This window comes from Platichthys flesus, chromosome 17 (assembly GCF_949316205.1).
Source record: "Platichthys flesus chromosome 17, fPlaFle2.1, whole genome shotgun sequence".
NCBI classification, from domain to species: domain Eukaryota; kingdom Metazoa; phylum Chordata; class Actinopteri; order Pleuronectiformes; family Pleuronectidae; genus Platichthys; species Platichthys flesus.
In genome coordinates, this window is record NC_084961.1 from 1,741,341 (window position 1) to 1,761,334 (window position 19,994).

At 43.6% G+C, this 19,994-nt stretch overlaps 2 protein-coding genes across 4 annotated transcripts; one reads left to right on the plus strand and one right to left on the minus strand.

The window, feature by feature from the left end:
• Window positions 1–2,147: 2,147 nt before the first annotated feature.
• Window positions 2,148–11,243, plus strand: daxx (death-domain associated protein). Of its 2 annotated transcripts, none has more exons than XM_062409289.1 (11): window positions 2,148–2,474; window positions 3,409–3,663; window positions 4,117–4,563; window positions 4,722–4,853; window positions 5,019–5,135; window positions 5,385–5,616; window positions 5,838–5,992; window positions 7,028–7,178; window positions 7,412–7,943; window positions 8,710–8,836; window positions 8,947–11,243. In XM_062409289.1, the coding sequence occupies exons 2-11, from the start codon at window positions 3,427–3,429 to the stop codon at window positions 9,004–9,006; spliced, it is 2,190 nt and encodes a 729-aa protein (XP_062265273.1). In that variant the 5' UTR covers window positions 2,148–2,474; window positions 3,409–3,426; the 3' UTR covers window positions 9,007–11,243. The 2 variants fall into 2 exon arrangements, with proteins under 2 accessions (XP_062265273.1, XP_062265274.1); XM_062409290.1 differs by having other exon boundaries at window positions 2,148–2,458.
• Window positions 11,244–11,815: 572 nt separating this feature from the next.
• zbtb22b (zinc finger and BTB domain containing 22b) lies at window positions 11,816–19,747 on the minus strand. 2 transcript variants are annotated; one of them, XR_009924424.1, is made up of 6 exons: window positions 19,624–19,747; window positions 17,445–17,675; window positions 16,277–17,020; window positions 15,572–15,850; window positions 13,953–15,321; window positions 11,816–13,586 (listed from the first exon to the last, which is right to left on the minus strand). XR_009924424.1 is itself a non-coding variant. In XM_062409288.1 (5 exons), exons 2-5 carry the CDS (start codon window positions 17,673–17,675, stop codon window positions 14,290–14,292), a joined length of 2,286 nt encoding a protein of 761 aa, XP_062265272.1. In that variant the 5' UTR covers window positions 19,624–19,747; the 3' UTR covers window positions 11,816–14,289. The 2 variants fall into 2 exon arrangements, 1 of the variants encoding a protein (XP_062265272.1); XM_062409288.1 differs by having other exon boundaries at window positions 11,816–15,321.
• Between the last annotated feature and the right edge of the window lie 247 nt (window positions 19,748–19,994).

Here is a 19,994-nt window from a genome sequence, read left to right on the forward strand (position 1 = left end):
CAGACTCAGTTCTGTTGTAATGCTGAAAACTGCTCAGACAAGAGAAATTTAACTCTTGTGTTGATGTTTGAACAGCTGAGGTTGTGTTTCATTTCTGTTTCCCTCTCGACCTTCTGTTCACGAAGCACTTTATAAAATGTCTCATCATTCGTGTTCCACTGAATCGATGTATACGACACTGAGGCTTGGTGGAGAAAGTCTCATCCCACACTTGACCATAAGAGTTCACTGAGACAGTTTAACAGAGACACTGTGAGGTAGTGAAGTCGACTCATTGAGAACATGGTCTCTGTCCCACTGTGAAGTTCCCAACACACACCTGAGGGCTCGTGTGTTAGAGGAGTAAAGAAAGAATAAGTTCTCCTGCTCATTTAAAATGTTTTCTCTTCTCCAATCATTTCTTTTAGTGGAATATTGGATCAATACATCCGATTGAGCCTTGAACAGTTGTTTAAGGGAAATAATGTAAGTTTAAAGTGACGACTCATCTTAAGTGGCCCAAACCAGACTTGATGTGTTGTTTTATATATACAGTACATTATTTTTATTTTTTTTGGAAAAGGTTTTACTGAAGGTTTAGTTTATAGGTAGGTCTGAAGGTTTGAGTTCGTCAACAGAAAATCAATTTCCTCAACATAATGTCCTCTGAAATCATCGAGGAGGACAATGTTTATATGTGTGTGCAGTGTGTTTGGGTTAGATCTCTTGTTCAGTTCTCACAGGGCCACAGCGCCCCCACCAGGCATAAACAGCACATCCCTGTTTCTTGTAAATCACGTGACTGTTCGCTTTTCTTTGGTGATATGACATTGAGTCTTGATGCTTGATCTGAGGGCGGATCACTGGGATGGTTTCATTTGTCTCTTTCAGGAGACTGAGGCTTCTTGTTCTCCTCGTTTGTCCACATTCTGCACAAACACAATCAAAGGTAAACAGTGATCAAACTGGTAACACCCAAACACAAACACACACACAAAATACAAATAAACTGTGAACATTCACTGAAAAATGACAAGACACTGCATCGTACAAAGGAAAATATATGATGCAATAATCTATTACAAATTATTTGCATGTTAAAAGTATATGTGAAGATGGGCTGTGAACCTTTTGATGGTGACTCATTACACCAGATGAGACCAAAAGCTTATTCAAGACCAACTCGTGTTTGTGTTTCTCATGTCCTTGTGTGACCTCTATTATCCTCTGGGAAACCTGCAGAGAATTAATAATAAGATGATAATATTGTTTTTAAAGGGAGGACATCAAAAGAAAACCCAAATACTCATTTATTAGTAGTAATTAAGTAATTTATCCATAAATTTGTATTTAGATTAATTAATGAATCTTATCCTTTTAGAACAAACAGTTAAACTAAACATGTGCTTGGAATAGAATATTTTTTGATGACAACTTCTAGTAGGGTTGACTTTTTTTCGGTTTCTCCTCAGTTGTATTACATTAGAGAGGCTGTTTTCGTCTGCATTTGTTTGTTTGTGTGATTGTTTATGTGTTTGCAAGATTAGACAAAAACTTAACATCAAACTTTGTGAAGAGGTGGGACACCACTTTGTGCAAATGAAACAGTGCACAATTTGTACATTGTATACAAATAAAAATAAATGCTTCATGTACATTCATGACTAAAATATATGGAACATTATTGTTATAACTATTGTGACCGGTACTTTAAAAAACAAGGGGACCCTATAGTCCAGTATTATGAGACAATGTGACTTTCGTTGTCCTTTTCAGAATAAAACGGCGTAGTGAACGTACAACATCTTGTACAGTTTTGTACAGGATTAGATTAAAACCTGAACTCAGAATATACTTGAGTCATTATATAAATGCTTTTCTAAACATGTAAATATTTACTAATTAAATGTGAGTTGAGATTTAAACCATTTTCGTTGTATTTTAGATTAAACTATGGCTTTATACACGTCTTTGAAATTTATTTAATCAATGAAATTTTATTCTAACCATTTTATGCCATCATTAAATATTGTTCAAGCTGTTTTTAAAGAGATAAAGAACCATATCTAAAATGTATCAATGGTTCTTAATGTTCTGAAATCATCCAATGAGTGTCAACATTACTCAGCCCCATCAAATCAGAGGAGACGATGCTGGGCGGACTTTAGCGGGTACATTTTCGACCTGGAATCTCCAGCGAAGTTGAGGAGCGTTGTTTTTGTTTTTTTTAACTCAAAGTCTGCGCGATTCAAATCACGATATCCTCGAGTCTCCCGCGTCGTTGGTTTTATTCGTTATGTGAATTCACAGAAAACGCAGCATGTGGACTTTTCTTCCGGTTCGTTCTTTCCTCACTTAGCGAAGTCCCAGCGCGATGCTAACGCTAGCTAACCGCCGTGAGCCAGTGTTGTGACGATGCGTCGGGAAGGAGCTTCTTCCTCCTTTGTCGTCCCGTCAAACTCAAGCCCGTGAACAAGAGGTCCGTGTGTGTGTGTGTGAGTATGTCTCCGGCCGTGTCAGGGAGCACATCCCTCCATCTTTGTCCCGCTCCTTGCTGTCACCGACCTCTTCACTGTGTGTTGCCCATGTTCGCACACAGCGTCGTGGGGCTCGAGAGGAACCAGAGCACCGTGTTTCTGTGTGAGAAATGTCCTGATGCACGTTGGCCTGTTAACTGACACAGTAGGGACCATGTCCCCCACCATAGTGTCTTTAAATGTTCTGGTTGTTTCTGGTCAGGAGCTCAAACCCCCTCTACTAGTCCCGAGCTTCCACAGGAGACAAAGAATACCCACAAGTCTTCAGCTCGTGGAAGCTTGAGCCAGAGCATCTTGGGTTATTGTGTCTGAGAAACATCTCCAAATGATTAATAAGTCAAAATAAATGTTGTAGTTTACCGTCAGTTGATTTAAAACATTTCCAAACCACTAGAGGGAAAGTTAGATATAATCAACATACGTTATATGCAACTTTCATATTGATAATTTGTTTAATTGGAATTCTATTGCCTTTTATTATATGTTTTATTCTTTCGTCCCATTCCACACCCAAAATGACCCAGACCATATCCTTCCAAGTCTAATTATAATCCATCAAGTAGTTTTTTTGTGATCTTGCTCACAATCATACAAGTCACCAAACAATGGTGAAAAAAAACAGGAACAAGTATTTGATTATGATAATAGTTGCTGATTAATCTTCACTAATAGATCAATAGACTTATTGTTGCTGCTTTGTTTAGTTTAATTGAAATGCGAATGCTGAAAAAGTAATTTTGTTCTTTGTGTGTAACTGTTATAAGTCTATCATCACAGAAGCTGTCATATTTCCTGTCTGATGTAAATGTTCCAGCTGTCGGTTTCTTCTACGACATCCTGCAGTATCGGTTTCCTTGATCCACATTCTCCTGTTTGTATTTCCTGAAAGCAGAAATAACGAGTGTTCTGGATGGCGGTGGCTCCCGCCGCGATGGCGGATAAGATCATAGTCCTTGACGATGATGAAGAGGAGAGTGCTCAACCCTCCTTTGCTGCTTCCACCTCGTCCACGGAGCATCAAGCCAAACATGTCTCGCCACTCAAAGCTCAGCAGCCGCTCCCCACCCACATTACCCAGTCACCCTTTGCCACCACGAAGAAGCAGAGCCATGTCCTGCAAGCAGAGAATGAGAGACTGTTCACTGAGGTGAGCTCTTATTAAAGACACAAACTGATTCAAGTACTCACTGTCTTTTGTTACCTTTCTACAATCTAACTCGAGCACTCAATCGAAGATGAATGCCTAAATATTAGTGGTGGTGGTTTTCTCATTTCTTTTTGGTTGATTTCAGTAACATTGCATGAATAGAAATTAATATAAAATGTACAGTTACACTAAAGATGTTCGGATATGTACTTATGAAGAACACAGCAGAAGAATGTCAGAGTCAGGCGCGTTCACAACAGGAAAAAAATAAAAATTCATTCTCTTTCTAAGTTGGCATCTTCGTCAGCATCTTCTACCTGTACGACTTCTTTCTTTCATTCTGAGATATTTTTATTATTCCATTTTCCCGTCTGTCATGTGTTACCAATGTCATCAACATGATCACTGTCGCGCTCTTTTCATCTGTCTGTTTTCTTCTCTGCTTCCCTCCAGTTTGTGGAGCACTGCTCAACTCTCACCCAGGACTGTCCCGAGGTCTTGAGCTACCTACAAACCAAACATGCCAAAGCCCCCCCTGCCTTTCTGTCATCCGTGGAGTTCAGGAACACGTTGGGGAGATGTTTGACTCGCGCTCAGGCCCACCGCTCTAAGACCTTTGTCTACATCAATGAACTGTGCACCATACTCAGGCAGCATACTCCCAAGAAGAGGCAGATCCTCACCAAGGTTGAGCCTGGGTCTTCTACCTCAACGTCAAGTTTTCTCCAGTCTACCTCTGTTATGCTTCAAGGTGAAGACAAGACTAAAGTTAAGCTGGAGGAGGACAGTGGGAAACCCTCAGCGGAAGATGAGCAACCATCCACCTCAGGGCTGCAGGAGGACCACACATCAGAGGAACAAGCAACAGAGAAAAAGGCAAAGAGGGCCTCCAGGAAACAAGTGAGTATAGCCTAGTTTTGCTCTTGGCTTATAATGACCTGTAAATCATTCAGCTGATGATTATTGTAATTAATAGTGATATTTGTTTCTTATTTGTAATGAAGACTAGAGAATGAAATCAGATCTGACTCTGTGTGTCTGTTCTTAATTCCTGTCAGATAGCGTACCTGGAGAACCTGCTGAAGGTGTACAACGACGAGATCAGCCGCCTGCAGCAGTCCGAACTGAGTTTAGACGACCTTGGAGCCGAGGACTCCTTATACATCCAGGAGCACAAGCTGAAACGCAAGGTTAGGTTGTGGGTTTGATGGAGAGTCAACTCAACATGCTTCAGTACATTAAAGCGATATGAGTTCACCAGGTTTGGCAGCTGCTTGTCAGACCTCTTTGTTCTTTGTCGTCTTCTTCTCCAGATGATTTAAATCTATCTTTGTTCTTTGTCGTTTCTTCTCCAGATGATTAAAATCTATGAAAAGCTGTGTGAACTCAAAGGCTGCAACACGCTAACGGGCCGAGTCATTGAGCAGAGGCTCTCTTACAATAGCACTCGTCATCCTGAGATCAACAAAAGGGTAAGATGGCATTTTGTGGCTTAAAACCATTTTATAAGTGTAAAGTAAGTGAAAAGGGCAGAGGATCCTGACACCATCAGCTCTGTTCTCCTTAAGTCCTGTGCAGACCAGTGGTGCAGGACTGTGGAGCAAGTGCTCAGTGTTACCCAGACTGTACCACAGCTGTAGAAAACCTCACCTTCAAATGGAACTACTGTATTTAATGTGGGTGAGTGACATGCTACTAATATCCTACGTTCCTCCCTTCAGATCGAGCGCTACATTAACAGTCAGGAGGCCAAGAGGAACCCTCCGGATTACCAAGACATCCTCCAGCAGGTGTTACGTGCCAACGAACGCTACAAGCTGTGCCTGAGCCGAAAAGTTCTGAACCAGATTGCCCTGGACGCCTTCAGAGAGACCGGGAGCCGCATACAGGAGAGACGTCACCTGGACCTGGTCTACAACTTCGGCTCGCATCTCACCGACAACTACAAACCTGGTAAGGCTCCTGTATCTCAGAGTACCTTTTATCAAATTCATTAATAAACTTCTACATTTTAGTGCTTTTAAAATGTTTCATTCCTTCTCTTTCTGTCTTTTGTTGTTATCTAACTCTAATTTATTGACCTGTTTTTTTTTTTCTTTCTCATACCTGTCCATCTGGTCCGTCTGCTGTTCGCTTGTTCTTGTCTCTTCTCTTTTCTCAATCACCCTCCGAAGCCTCAGACCCGGCTCTTTCGAACCCCTCACTGCAGAAAAAGCTGCGATCCAACAGAGAACTGGCGCTCTCCAGCCTGGAGAAGGTTATCAACAAGTTCGCCGTCAAACAAGATGACACAGAGGAGCAGGAGAGGAACAAACGACAGGAGAAAGAGGTTTGGCTTAATCACGAAAAGAAGGGGAGCAGATTTGTCTTTTTATTGGGACTGCAGCAGTGAGTCCTTAAAAACACAAAATGCTTGCGACTGACTGAGTTAGTGAGTAAAGGCCTAATTATAGTCCTGCGACTGCAACCGCGGAAGGCCACGCAGCTGCATCGACGGATCCGTTTTGGTTTATGCTTCCTAAACGTGTTGCGCATGTTGCAACGCAATTCACCGCCAGAACACTAGGCGGAGTAACGTTTTTTTTCGAAAACAAAACACACAAAGAAGAGACGTCTTCTTCTTCGTCGAATCTGAAATCGGAAACTAGACTCCGGACGGGATGTAGTAAGCCGACCAATCACAAGCCTTGCGGGCTGCGTGAGGCTCGTGTCGTTTTGTTGTGTAGTTAGAAAAATTGGCGGACGCATGCAAGACGCCAGAGGGCACGAAAGGGGCGTGTTGCTTGTCTTGCGTGCGTGCGTGCAACCCGACTATAATTTGGCCTTAAGAGACTTGCACCATTACTGAGCCTATCGGGTGGTGGACTTGTTTGCCCAGTTAATATTTACACAATGAGGGAGTGGGACTCGTTTCTGTTGGCTGTTCCAATGCACTGTTTTTTTTCACAGTTTAAATGAAACATTCATTTCTGTGAGGGAAGAGGAACTGAGCCCTTTAACTTTGAGGTGCACCATCTCTCCCTCTGTACACTCTCTTCCCCTGGTCCCAGACTTGTAATGGTGATGATTACGTCTCCTACTGTAACTGTCTGTTTTTGCCTTTTTATTATTTATTAATTATATTATAAACTCAAAAAGAAGTTGTTTTTTTAAATGGGTTCAAGTTAACTTCAATAGAAATGAAATAAAATTACATTTCTTGTCAATACAATTAAATGAAAGCAACATTTTGCCCATCAGTAAAAAGTCAGAAAGTAGAACACATTCAATATAGACCTGTACTTGATTCTATTTTTCCTCCTTCCTGTACCTCTACTCATCATCTGGTCCTGTTTGACTCTCCTCTCCCACATCTTGTTTTCAGGAAAACTCAGAAAAGGGAGGAGAAAGTAAAGAGGTGAACGGAGTGGCAGAGGAGGAAGAAGAACCGGAAGAGGAAGATGAAGAAGAAGATGACTCATCAGACCCAGACATAGAGAAGGAGATCCAGGCCAGCACTCAGCAGGATGGACCTGGTTAGAGTTAACATATTAATTCACTTTCTTTTTTAAAAACTTTTAATTTCCAAAGATTTGAGCCGGTCGGGAGCTTCCAAAGACTTTCGACTTTTAAACTTTGCAGAACATTTCTCATTAACCGCATACATATGTCTCCTTTACAGTTTGATGATAAAAAAGACTGTTAGCAGAACAAGATGACGGGGACAGGGTATAACAATTGAATTGCTTAACTTTTCTTATATCCATAGACGATGATGAGAATGAGGAGGACAACAGCAATGAGGCGGAGCCAGCAGGAGATGACGCCCAGAAGGAGGATCAGAAAGACGAGCTGTCGAGAAGCGTTAAAGATGAGGCAGAGGAGCCAGTCACAAGAGGACTCAGTCCTCTATCGGATGACAGCAAATCCCAGATCTCCCTGTCTGATATCCCCTCACCTAGAGACAGCCCGAGCCAATCAGAGCCCATGCAGACTGATGAGCAGCAGCCATTGTCTAATGGTAAACCTGCAGGACTAAAGGAGCATGTGGATTCCTCCAATCATGTCTCGGCTGTGCTGGTAAGCACCAGTAAAGTCACTGCAGACATCTCTCTGGTAGCAGCCAATGGGGATTCTTCCCCCCCGTCACCAGCAGCGATCTCAGAAAAATCGACCACGATGATCTCCAACGGCACGTCGCCACCCCCCACCCCCCGAGCTACGAGGAGTCAGAAGAGGAAGAGAGAGGAAGTAACATCTGAGAACTCCATAAATACAAAGCACAGGATCATCCAGGACAGGTACTGTCATGAATTACACATTGTGATGGTTGCAGCAACATTGTCATGCAAAAGTAAAGCCAAAGCGTCTCCATCGCCCTCTGGTGGTTGGCTGCAGTATAGGTCATAAACCACCTACGTTTTTTTAGCTGGGATGGGACATGGACTGAAAATGTCAAAGTAGACATCCGATCAATCTTTTTTCCAAAGATGGTGTCTTTCACTTTAGGTAGTTCTCATTTATGGTGAAACATGTTTGACAGCTGAGACTGACTGAAGGGTGGTCGAGTGCCTGTAGTGACGGGACCTCGATTCACAAACTCCACCCCCGATCACTACTGGACAGATCGTGCCTTCAAATGGTGTTATATCGGCCCAAGATGGCGATGTTCGTAGTCGTGATATTTTAACTTCACCTTTGGGTAGTGGGAGGAAGTGGAGATGCGTCTTCCATTTAAATTTCCAGTCTATAGTTTACATGTTTCCCGGGGATTGAAGGCACATCACAAGGAGCCTCGGAAATTGGACAGTCTAGTCTGAGTTTGACGTAATCTGTCTTCACATGCAGCCTCTGAAGGATGTAGCCCCTGAATTCAGACACAGATATTGTACAAACTGAAATACATGACTTAACACTGTAATCGTTTATCATATATAATAAATTCAGGATGTTTTTTTTTTACTCAAGATGTTTTTTAGACTTTATCAGTCCCCAAAATCAACAATTTTACAAACATATTTGTACCTGCAAATTAAACTTTTATACATCCTTCCCTCCTCCTCTCAGTGAGGTAGACATCCCTCTGGATATGGGTGTTATTAGCTGCAATTCTCCACCTGCCATCCGAGCAGACACTCCACCCCAGGACCTTGTCAGCAGCTCCCAGTCGACGCCGCCTCCCAAGGAAAACAAGGTGTGATAAATACTGCACTAGTGTCCTGGTTAACCTTAACAACTGTACTCCTGTGATTTGGTCTGTGAGAGTTGCTCGATTGAATAAACTAGAAATGTTTGTGTTTCCAGGTCAATGTGTCGACCCAGTGTGACCCAGATGAGATCATTGTCCTGTCCGACTCAGAATGACCTTTCACCTTTGACCCCTCACTTGTCCTGCAGAGATTCTTCAACCTCTGGCTCAATCCTGGGAGCCATCCCCTTAAAGCTCCCGTTTCCAAGGTCCCACTTGTTGAGAAAAGTGCTGATATGAATCCAAACAGTCAAGAAAACGGAAGACAGGGAAAACTGAATTTAACACCTTGTGTCTACAGACTTCCAAACAAAAGCCAAGGCACGTTTTTTGTAAACAACTTTAATAAAATAATTGTGAGCTAACATTTACAGGAAAGAGCGTGAACAGGATGGTTTTTTGTTTTGGGGGGGGACAGTCCTGGGAGGCCTCATCTTCCGACATGTTCTTCAGAGAATACATCTTATTTTTCTCAGAGCAGAGAAACGCCGGCTGAGGTCGACCTCGGCTGTTTTATCTCACTTTTGTTTTTTCTACAGACACTTCGTCTGAATGGTTTAGCAGATTTAAGCTGTTTCCTGCCCGTCAGTGCGACACTACTGACACTCCTGTGGTTCTGTTTGGCAGCATCACTGAAATTATTGTTATTGACATGAACCCTGAACTTTACGGAGCATTCATTAGGTAAGAATCCAGTGCCTGAAAACATGAACTGTACAGTCGGACATTCGGCCGGGACGGGGAGTTTTTGTTTTCTCAGACACTCGACTGGCGGCGGCGACAGCAGCTCCCTGCCGGTTTGTTTACATTTTTATATTTCAGTGGCGTCTTCATAAAGCCGAGGGAGGGTCTGTATGAGAGGAAATGATTTGACTTGCTGTTGATATTAATGTGTTTAGAGTGCTTGAGCTGTGTGGTGGTTTGCAATGATGTTGGCAGTAGTGAAGATGAGAGATCATTTTTTCACTCATCTCTATTTTTTGGTTTAATATTAAGTAACCTTCTTGATTCAGACCTGTGGCTGCTGCAGCCCCACTGAATCGTTTCCTAGTCCAAGTGAATAATTTATATTTGTGTTACTGTGAACAAATCCCACAAAAAGACCAAAACTATTCATGAATTATGACTGAACTTTGTATCCGAAGTCTGATTAATCTCTGTGCTATAGAGCCATTATCGTCCAAAAACATACACATAACACACATTTGGACTCAGTCCGACACACACCGTCCTGATGCCAGAAATGCACATTCATCCACCACTGAAAATAGTCCCCAGCAAATGCATATTTTACCCCTTTTTAAAGTAATGTTTGCTGAAGGCGACTTTTTTCTTGTTTTTAAATGATCAATTTCTGACCCATTTTTTTAAGTGTTGACTTTCAGGAGGAACTAGAATGTAAATCAGCAGAGCACAAACCTCCCCCGAGCTCCAACAGTTCTCTCATGAAACCACATTTAAATTCACCAGATTTTGTTTGGATCTGCTCCCAGTCTTTTCTTTTTTCTTCCTATCAAGATCTATAAATTATTCTTGGGGCAATCAATCAATCTTGGTCCATGTATCATCCTTCTATCAAGTTCGGTGGAATCAGTTTCGTAGTTTTGTCTAAACCTGCGGACAATCCAACGACCAACAAACAGACGGGCGAAAACATCCCCTTTAGTGGAGGAAACCAGTGGGTTTGGAGCCGAGAGACGGACTAATACATCGTTGCTTTTGGTCTTTTTATGGCGTTTGTTGACAATAAAGTAAATGCTGAATATTTTCAGGCTCAGTGTTAAAAACGTTTGTCGTGATTCTGACTCATCTGAAAGAAAAATAATGCATCTTCATCACAGTTGTGTGTCGTCATGAAACTTACCTCCATCCAGATCACGAAATTCCTTCATTTATTTGTCTCAATCTAAACTGGAGATAATCTAATTTAAATGTATTTCTTACAAAAAAAGTAAATTCTCAACAGAGAAATTTCATAATATTATAAGACTGCAATCCAGCTTGACTAAACCATCAAACCAGTGAATTTTAGACTTCTAAATCCTTGTTATAAATAGAGTAAAGTTGTTTTTCATTTTGGACAGTGCTGCCCTTAATGATCTGCAACTATTATAGATAAAAGTGCAGATGTGTAGCTGCTCCTTCTATAAAAGATAGACTTATTAGATTTTGCCACATGTGAAATATTTTCGGGGGAAATGCTCTTTTCTAAGTTTCCAGATTGTAGCCCAGGGATGTGGTTATCGTAACTACGACCCATCAGGCCTCATTTATGCAGATGAGTGATCATTCACTGTGAATTATTTCTTCTTTTAAATTTTTGATAAAAATAAATGATTCATTTTGTTATAAACAGACTCTGTGTTGCTGATTTGGGGTTTGGACTTTGAAGTTAACATATCGGATATTGAGGAGACTGAACGTAAATTTGAATTTTTTTTGGTTAATGTGATTTTAGAAATGATCACTCAGTTTGTACATATTCAGCTGTTTCAACCACCGACTGTAAATAAAGATGGACAATGCACAATTTGGAGCCCGGGCTTGTGCAGCAGCGATCGTGGTGTGTAGCTGTGGTATCAAAGTCCTCGACCAATCACAAGTAAGTCTCAGCTGTCAATCATTACATTTCACCTGTTTTTTTTTATATCATGAAAGCCAAACCTAACAGTAAAAACAGCGTAATAACTACCAAATATATTTATACATGTATCTTTTGTGACTAATTTGGTCCATGTCCCATCTGCTTAAAAGGAGGTTACTGGGTTTGGGTCTCATACAGTAGCAGGCCACCAGGAGGCGATCAAGATGATTGGGCTTCCCTATTGTGTCGTCCATCTTTATTTATAATGGTCTCATACATAGATAAAGCCCAAGATTTCTCTTCACATTTGTCGAGAACAGATTAAAAACAAACACTGTCCATTATTTGCACCAAGTAGTTTATTAATCCATGATTTCTGATACAGGGCAGATGTGAATATTCATGTACTGTAGTTTCTTACATTATTAGTACCACTCCATTCAGGATTTACATGAAAATGTCTATTGATAACCACAATCAGCTGGTCAGTCAAAGATGTATAAGAACCTGTGTAATGTACAAAAATAATAAAACAGACCTCAGTCTAGTTTGCAGCAGCTTTCAGCTCTCGAGGCTGATTCTCCATCTTCCTGTTCCCTCTATCACTCATTCAGAGACTCGGTGCTACAGCGAGTTTTAATTTGTTGTTGGTCAGGAACTGTTTTAATGTCCAGCAGGTGACGCTGCTGAAGTTGTTGATCCATAATTGTGAGTTACAAAAGAAAACATGAGGTCTCTTTGGTTATACATTTTTTTGATATAAAATTAGAGTTATTAAAAGAGATAAACTTTCCGATTTGGACGATTTAACATCACAGGGCTGTTTAATACATTTATTTGATCTGTCACTCTGAAAAAAAATCTAATTCTACAAAGGAGAATTAAGGTTCAGCTCTTATTTGAAGGAACACTATAACTTTATACATTAGAACATACGTTTGATTAAGATGAGTTACTGTGAATATTGAGAATGTTTCCTCTTGCATTCCCACTTCTCACCCTGAACGTCCTGCAGAGGGCGCTGTTGCCGAGTAAGAGTTACATAGTGTTGCTTTAAATATAGGTTTAACCTTCCTGTGGCCGACTGGTGGTGATGATCCGGAGGTCATTTATGAGAATGGATAATGAGGCTGAAACATGTCTGCATGTTTGAAAGCTGTTGAGTGTTGGCTCACTTTAAACTCCCCCCCAAAGAAAACCATTAGATCGCTATGAGACACATTTCTCACACGTTAACTTCCAGTGTTTTCTTTTGCTTTAATTCAGCAGCGGAGCGACAAACATCGACTGAAGCACAGTCCCGGAGGAACCACTGGAGAAGCCTTCCACTCTCAACGAGCTACAAACCTGGGTATATAAAAACATCCAAACTCAGCCTTCACAGAAGGTAAAACATTCAGGTCCTCGGAGCGGAAACATCTCTGAAGGCATTCAACATGTTCATGAGGTCACGTGTGATATTTCATCCACCGCTCACCGTCCTGTTCTCTAACGTCACTGCAAGACTGGAACTATGTTTGGTTTGATTGACGTATGTTGGACATGGAACTGAAACAGTTGTAAAGCCACATATCTTCATAAACACACATTATAACGTCAGTCTATATTATTGTCATCTCTTAGTGACAGTGTCAGCTCTGACCACAAGGGGGTGCAAACATCTTTGAAAGCAAATACTGATTATTATGATGTTTTGGCTTCATTACTGTATAAGCACTATACACGGTATAGCTTAGTTAAGTTCACCATCTTCCATCATCAGGTTTCCCTAAAGCTACTTCAAAAATGATCTCTAGAACTAGATCCGTCCCGAGCAGAGCAGACGTATCAGTATTTAAAGTTAGTATTTGTTCCAGGTCTGACAATCTATCTCTATTTATTTACAATCAAAATATTATACTCACAGCACGAGAACTCTGTGAACGACAGAGTTAGAAAGTGAAAGCAGGTAACAGCAGCGAAACTGGCGAACAAGTCCAAACAGTGGTTCCCTGTCCACGTGTCGGGGGTGTGTTCCCTGTGATGAGGATGACTGATCTGTAACTGTGACCCAGACAGCAGCGTGGTGTCATCCATTTGTTACATGGGGCAGGAGAAGACGCACTGCTGCTGCTGTGAGGAGTTCAGAGAAAGAGAAGAGAAACACAAATCTGCAACGTTTGACTAAGAAGTGAGTTTTGAAATCTGCTAAAGACCCTGTGCCTGTTTTGGTTTCACCATGTAAATCTCCTCTTTTCCTTCATTCCTAGTTTTTTTTTATCTGATTACAGCAAGAAGTCACGATACGTTACTGCAGAAAACTCACAGCGATTTAGAAACAGCCACTTTTCTACTCTACTGACACTATAATGTTGTCACAGTTAGTGAAGCACTGTCTTCTCATTTTTGGTTTCCTCTCTAAGTGCACGCACTCTCCCACAAAACCAGAAAAATAAACTTTAATAACATCTCACATATTTAAAACAATATCTTACTCACTGAGACAAAAGCTCCTTTTTTTTACGAGGCCACTTTTTCGGAGACAAGTTTCGTGGAACAAGAACTTCAGATTACCTCCGATTAGAAAAGTCTTTTTGAGAAACTTCTCCCCACAAGTCGACAGGAATCTCAACTTCCTGTTTTTCTGTGAACATCTAAAGCTTCGTGTCCAACTGGAGCCTCAGCTGTTCCACCGTCTTGACAAAATACGCACCTCCTGCTTGAAATACTGAGTGTCGGCAGTTGAAAGAGTTGTTTCTAAAACAGCAGCAGGAACCAGGAACACGACCGTTATCTCATCAAGAGGCGCCGGTTGGACATGACACACAGTTTTGGTTTAAGTCACGCTGTTGTCATTGGCACTGACTTCACCACACACACTCCGACCCAGCGCCAGAGCACCAAACATCCCAGATCCCTGACCTGGACTCTGAGAGACGACCCCCAGGAGCGCCCCTGCGGCTGCCATGTTGTTGCTGCTACTACTTCCTGTGGCTGAGACGCCGCCGGTGAGATGTGGAGAAGAAGCAGACACTCCTCCTCTCCCTCCTCCTCCTCCTCCCTGAACATTACCCTGACCTCCTTCACCTGCAGCCAGGAGGAGGTGAGCAGAGGAAATCAAATCCGGCCCATCCTCACCTCCGCCTCCCCCTCTTCTCCCTCCCTCGCCACTGCCCCCTGCTTCCCCGCTCTCCCCCAACCTGCTGCGCCTCTCGCAGTGCGAGCGGTGCCTCATGAAGCTGTCGCGCCACATGAACTTCTTGCCACAGCCGAGGCAGTCGTACGGCTTGAGGCCTGTGTGCGTCTTCATGTGCTCCGTGAGGTGATGCTTCATCTTGAACTTCTTGGCACAGACGGGGCAGTGGAACGGCCTCAGGTCCAGATGCATGTTAATGTGCCGATCCCTCATGCTCTTGTGGGTGAACGTCTTACCACAGTGGCACATAAACATTTTCCCAGAACCCCCAGTGCTGCTGTTGCTGCCACCTCCAATCCCCCCGCTGTCCATGCCATCGACTCCCAGCCCCCCCTGCATCGACAGCTGGACCGCACCGTGCTCCAGACTGGGAGCTTTGAAAGACGCTGCTCCTATCATACCACCTGCCATCCCTAGAGGGGGGGCGGCAGCGTCCAGAGAGAGTCCGGAGGCCTGGCTGTAGAGGAGGATCTGGTTCCCCTGCATGTCCAGGGGGAAGAGCTGGGCGCGGGCCGTTGCCGCAGACTGAACCTGGCCCAGCAGCGCTGAGACCGCACGGTTGGCGCTCTGGCTCTGACCTGCAGCGCTGTCGTGAAGGTGCTGAGCTAACGTCTGGTCCATTAAACTGCCTTCAAACTTGAGGTAGTCTTCTGAAGACTGGCAGTAGTCCATCTAGAGACGGACAGGGAGAGGGGACTTTAGATGAGATGAACCCATAACAACAGAAACCCACCTGGAGAGACAGTTCGCTGGGATCTGCATCATCAGGAAACTTAAGACTGTTAATGTGATTTGACATGTTCGGCTGTGGGCAGTGCAGCATGGGTTCAATGAGGATGCATTCTACTCAAAGTGTCAGCTGGCAGGGCCACATTATCAAACGATGCTCTATCCTTTATAAACCTCTTGAGTCTCAGCTCACCTGTGAGTCCATGTCGCTCTCGGCTCTTCCTCCCAGCTCCACAGAGAGGCTCCTGACGTTGGAGATGTTGAAGCTGCTCCTCTCCCTCTCTCTGGCCAGCTCCAGCTCCCTCTCTTCCTCATCCTCGTCCTCCTCGCCTCCCTCCTCCCCAGACACAACGATGAGGTCGTCGTCCTCCATGCGTTCGGTCTTCACCACCACCCACTGTTTACGAGGCATGATGCTGGGCTGGCTGTAGGTGGGACGCTTCTGTGGAGGCAGCACCGAGTCCAGCCCGTCCTTTCAGTGGAGATATTTCACAGTATGATTTACATCTGCTCTTTGTTGTCAGTGAAAGCTTATTCATCTTCCTCGTGTTTATATAAAGCTTTCGTCTGGCTTTAAATAAGTTTGAAAGATGGATTCAATTTCAATATTCATTTCTACATTATTTGCTTTGGTAAAGGTTTTGATGCCATCAATAGAGAAAATAATAATCGACTAAATACTGTATAATTTCTTCTGTAGGATTTATTTCTGACAGTTCAGATAAAAAGAGTTTCATGTTCTGCCCTGACGATCAAATCTATAATAATATAAAATATATAAATTGATAATATTCAACAAGAATAAAAATGCAAAATCGTTAATTTGAATGTACCACTTCCTAAAATGTAATTTCAAAAAAAAGCTGAAATAAATGTGCGTCAGTGTCAGGATCTTCACCTGATAGGACGAAACTCCGAAGCTGTCGCTGACCCCGACTTCCTGCTCTGACACTGAACTCATTTTCTTCCTCCTCCCGCTGCCTCCTCTTCCTCTCTTCCTTTGGTGGTACAACACCTCCTCCTCTTCCTCCTCTACCTCCTCCTCATCTTCCTCGATTAGAAAGGCCTCCTCCCCTCCTGATGGGGTGCAGTAGATGGGGGTGTTGTTTGCTCCTCCTCCGTCCACTGAAGCTCCAGCTGCAGCTGCACCGCCTCCCCCAAAGCTGCTCCCGTCTCTGGGGCTGAAGTAGTTGGTGCTGCTCGGCGACTGGCTCTCACTCACGGAAGTGTGACTGGGAGGCTGGGAGGCCCGCTGGGGCTCGTTGGAGCCCGCCACCTGAGCTTGACCACCACCGCCATCCCCACCACGGGCTCTATTACCACCTGCTGCAACACTGTCACTGTTGCTGCTGCTACAGCCGGGGTTAGCTGAACCCGCACCTCCTCCCAACCCGGTTTTGACCTGCACGCCTCCTCCGCCACTGTTCCCCCCTCCGGCCGCAGCTCGGCCCTCCTTCAGCAGCTCGGTGCACTTGTCCACGATGTGCCACATCTGCAGGACGCTTCCCACTGTGAGGTAGTTGACGATGTCTTCACGCAGCATCCGGAGCTGACCCGTGTAGGCACAGCTCAGCACGCTCTCAAACGCCAGCGGGTCCATCACGGCCGGGATGGAGACCGTGGACATGTCCTTCAGTAGAACCTGTGGATGGATGAAGGACCCCATATCACAACCTGACACCAGGTCCTCACACAGATAACTGGGGCCTGAATTTATCTTTGGCCGATGAATAATGCTTTCTTGGAAAATCCAGTTTCACCTTTTCAATATTTAAAGTAAACACATTTATTTATTAGAATGGCATTCAGTGAATACCAGCACCAAGGCCTTCAGCTCAGTCAAGCTGCACCACAATGTTAAGGGAAGTGATATAAAATTCCTGCTTTGCCCAAAATTTGTAAGGGTTCTTTCTTAGTCCTTGTCAGATCTTACCGCTAAATTTTTTACAATTTTTTTTATGTAATCCTGCTGATAAACAGACCGGGGCAGATGATAAGAAAAACAATGATGTCAGAAATGTGTTCAATCAGGTTCATAAGATCCCATCACAGCCCGCCCCTCCCACCTGGTCATGGAAGTAGGGTGAGGACGCGGCCAGGACGCAGCGGTGGGCCTTGAACACTTGTCCCTGGACGTGGATGGACAGGTCACAGAGCCGGCCGTCCTCTCTCTGCCGGTTCAGGCTGTCCAGCACCGAGGCCTGAGCGCTGGGGAAGCACACCTGCACCATGGAGCCAGAGGTGTCGCTGTGCGCTGAACTGCTGCTGCTGCCCACCTCCATGGGCAGGGACTGCATCTGGGGGGTAGACAAACATTCATGCCATTTTTTGAGTTATTTTGAGATGCATTTGTGACTAAAACAACAGAAACATTTCTGATTTGATATTTGACATCTTATTTCGGCCACTAGGGGGTGATTGAGACGCTTTGGCTTCACTTTTGGAGAGCTGTCATGTCCATCTTTACATTTGAGCTGTTTCGCAGCTCAGGGGTCACTTCCTTCAGAGGACGTGGTCTACATAGCTCCTGAAGACAGTCTCCTTCTGGAGCTGGAGGACTCCCAGTGATGGAAGTTGCATCTTTCATTGCTCAGGAATGGAAGGACAGATTTGAAGGAGATGGAACAGTCTAGTCGACCAATCGGTCTTCGAATGCAGCCTCCGAACGATGCGTCCCCTAACAGACTGTATTTCTCACCACGACGGACTCAATGCTGAATACTGGGATCAGATATATAATAGGAAGATGCTCTGATATGAAGGGCGGGGGGGAACGCAGAGAGAACAGTGGCCGATCAGCCTTTGTTCAGTCCTGTGAGAGAAATAGGGATTTGTGAAGATGGTCTATACAAATAACATCTGATTGATTGATGATATTGTTACAGAGAAAAAGCCGAATACACTGTGAAGCTGTCAGTCACACACTGTGTTTAATGTCAGCAGGGTCAGAGGTCAGATCATCAGGGTCACATGCACACACTTGTCACTGTTGTCAGTGCGTGAGGGAATCTACAAGTACAAATCAGAGCTGTGGATGGAGGAGGGTTAAGTGATGATGAAGGTGGTGATGATGTTAGTGATGATGAAGATGGTGTTAGTGGAGTTGGAGGTGATGATGACTGTGTTACAGGAAATGATACAGATGATGGTGTTAGTGATGAAGGTGTTAGTGATGAAGGTGTTAGTGATGATGTTAATGGAGGTGGAGGTGTTAGTGTGATGATGATGAAGGTGATGGTGTTAGAGATGATGAAGATGGTGTTACAGGTAATGCTACAGTTGATGTTGGTGATGATGGGGTTAGGGATGATGATGGTGTTAGAGATGATGAAGATGATGTTACAGGTAATGCTACAGATGATGTTGGTGATGATGGGGTTAGGGATGATGATGGTGTTAGTGATGATGAAGATGATGTTACAGGTAATGCTACAGATGATGTTGGTGATGATGGGGTTAGGGATGATGATGGTGTTAGTGATGATGAAGATGATGTTACAGGTAATGCTACAGTTGATGTTGGTGATGATGGGGTTAGGGATGATGATGGTGTTAGTGATGATGAAGATGATGTTACAGGTAATGCTACAGATGATGTTGGTGATGATGGGGTTAGGGATGATGATGGTGTTAGTGATGATGAAGATGGTGTTACAGGTAATGATAAAGATGATGTTGGTGATGATGAAGATGATGGGGTTAGGGATGATGATGATGTTAGTGATGATGAAGATGAGGTTACAGGTAATGATAAAGATGATGTTGGTGATGATGGGGTTAGGGATGATGATGGTGTTAGTGATGATGAAGATGATGTTACAGGTAATGCTACAGATGATGTTGGTGATGATGAAGATGATGGGGTTAGGGATGATGATGATGTTAGTGATGATGAAGATGAGGTTACAGGTAATGATAAAGATGATGTTGGTGATGATGGGGTTAGGGATGATGATGGTGTTAGTGATGATGAAGATGATGTTACAGGTAATGCTACAGATGATGTTGGTGATGATGAAGACGATGGGGTTAGGGATGATGATGATGTTAGTGATGATGAAGATGAGGTTACAGGTAATGATAAAGATGATGTTCGTGATGATGGTGTTAGGGAGGATGATGAAGATGCAGCAGACAAACAGCTGTTTAGCCTCAGACTAATCACACCGTTACAGATGTGACGTTAGCCTGTAAGCTAGCTCCTCACACGGCTACACACACAGACACACACACACACGAACTGACCGTCTCAGTTGGCCGAACAGCGGCTCAGAGTGAAGAGTGTGTCCGAGCCGAGGGCAGCGAGTCCCGCTGGTTCCTCCGCGACCTGAAGTCTAACGACCATCTTTATAGAATAACTCTTCTTCTCGTCCTGTGGAGCTGCAGCGGCAGACAGACACTGCGCCTTTAACCAGCTCCAGACAGGCGAGCCAGACTTTAGCCGACAGTAAATAAAGGACACATTTTACATGCAATAAATAGAACTATAATAATTTACTCTACTTTAATTCACCCTGAATTCTATTTAGCAAGGTGTGAATTTTATGAAAATTAAATATATTATGTAATTGTTGAGGGACATTGAGGGTTTAAATAAATGATAAATGGTGGGAAAC

Coding starts and splice junctions, on each gene's coding strand:
- daxx (XM_062409289.1), top strand. CDS start 3,427: ATGGCGGTGGCTCCCGCCGCGATGGCGGATAAGATCATAGTCCTTGAC. Junction 4,564..4,721: donor AGAGGGCCTCCAGGAAACAA/GTGAGTATAGCC, acceptor AATTCCTGTCAG/ATAGCGTACCTGGAGAACCT. Junction 5,617..5,837: donor CACCGACAACTACAAACCTG/GTAAGGCTCCTG, acceptor CACCCTCCGAAG/CCTCAGACCCGGCTCTTTCG.
- zbtb22b (XM_062409288.1), bottom strand. CDS start 17,675: ATGCAGTCCCTGCCCATGGAGGTGGGCAGCAGCAGCAGTTCAGCGCAC. Junction 15,851..16,276: donor TCGGAGTTTCGTCCTATCAG/GTGAAGATCCTG, acceptor CTCCACTGAAAG/GACGGGCTGGACTCGGTGCT. Junction 15,322..15,571: donor AGAGCGACATGGACTCACAG/GTGAGCTGAGAC, acceptor GTCCGTCTCTAG/ATGGACTACTGCCAGTCTTC.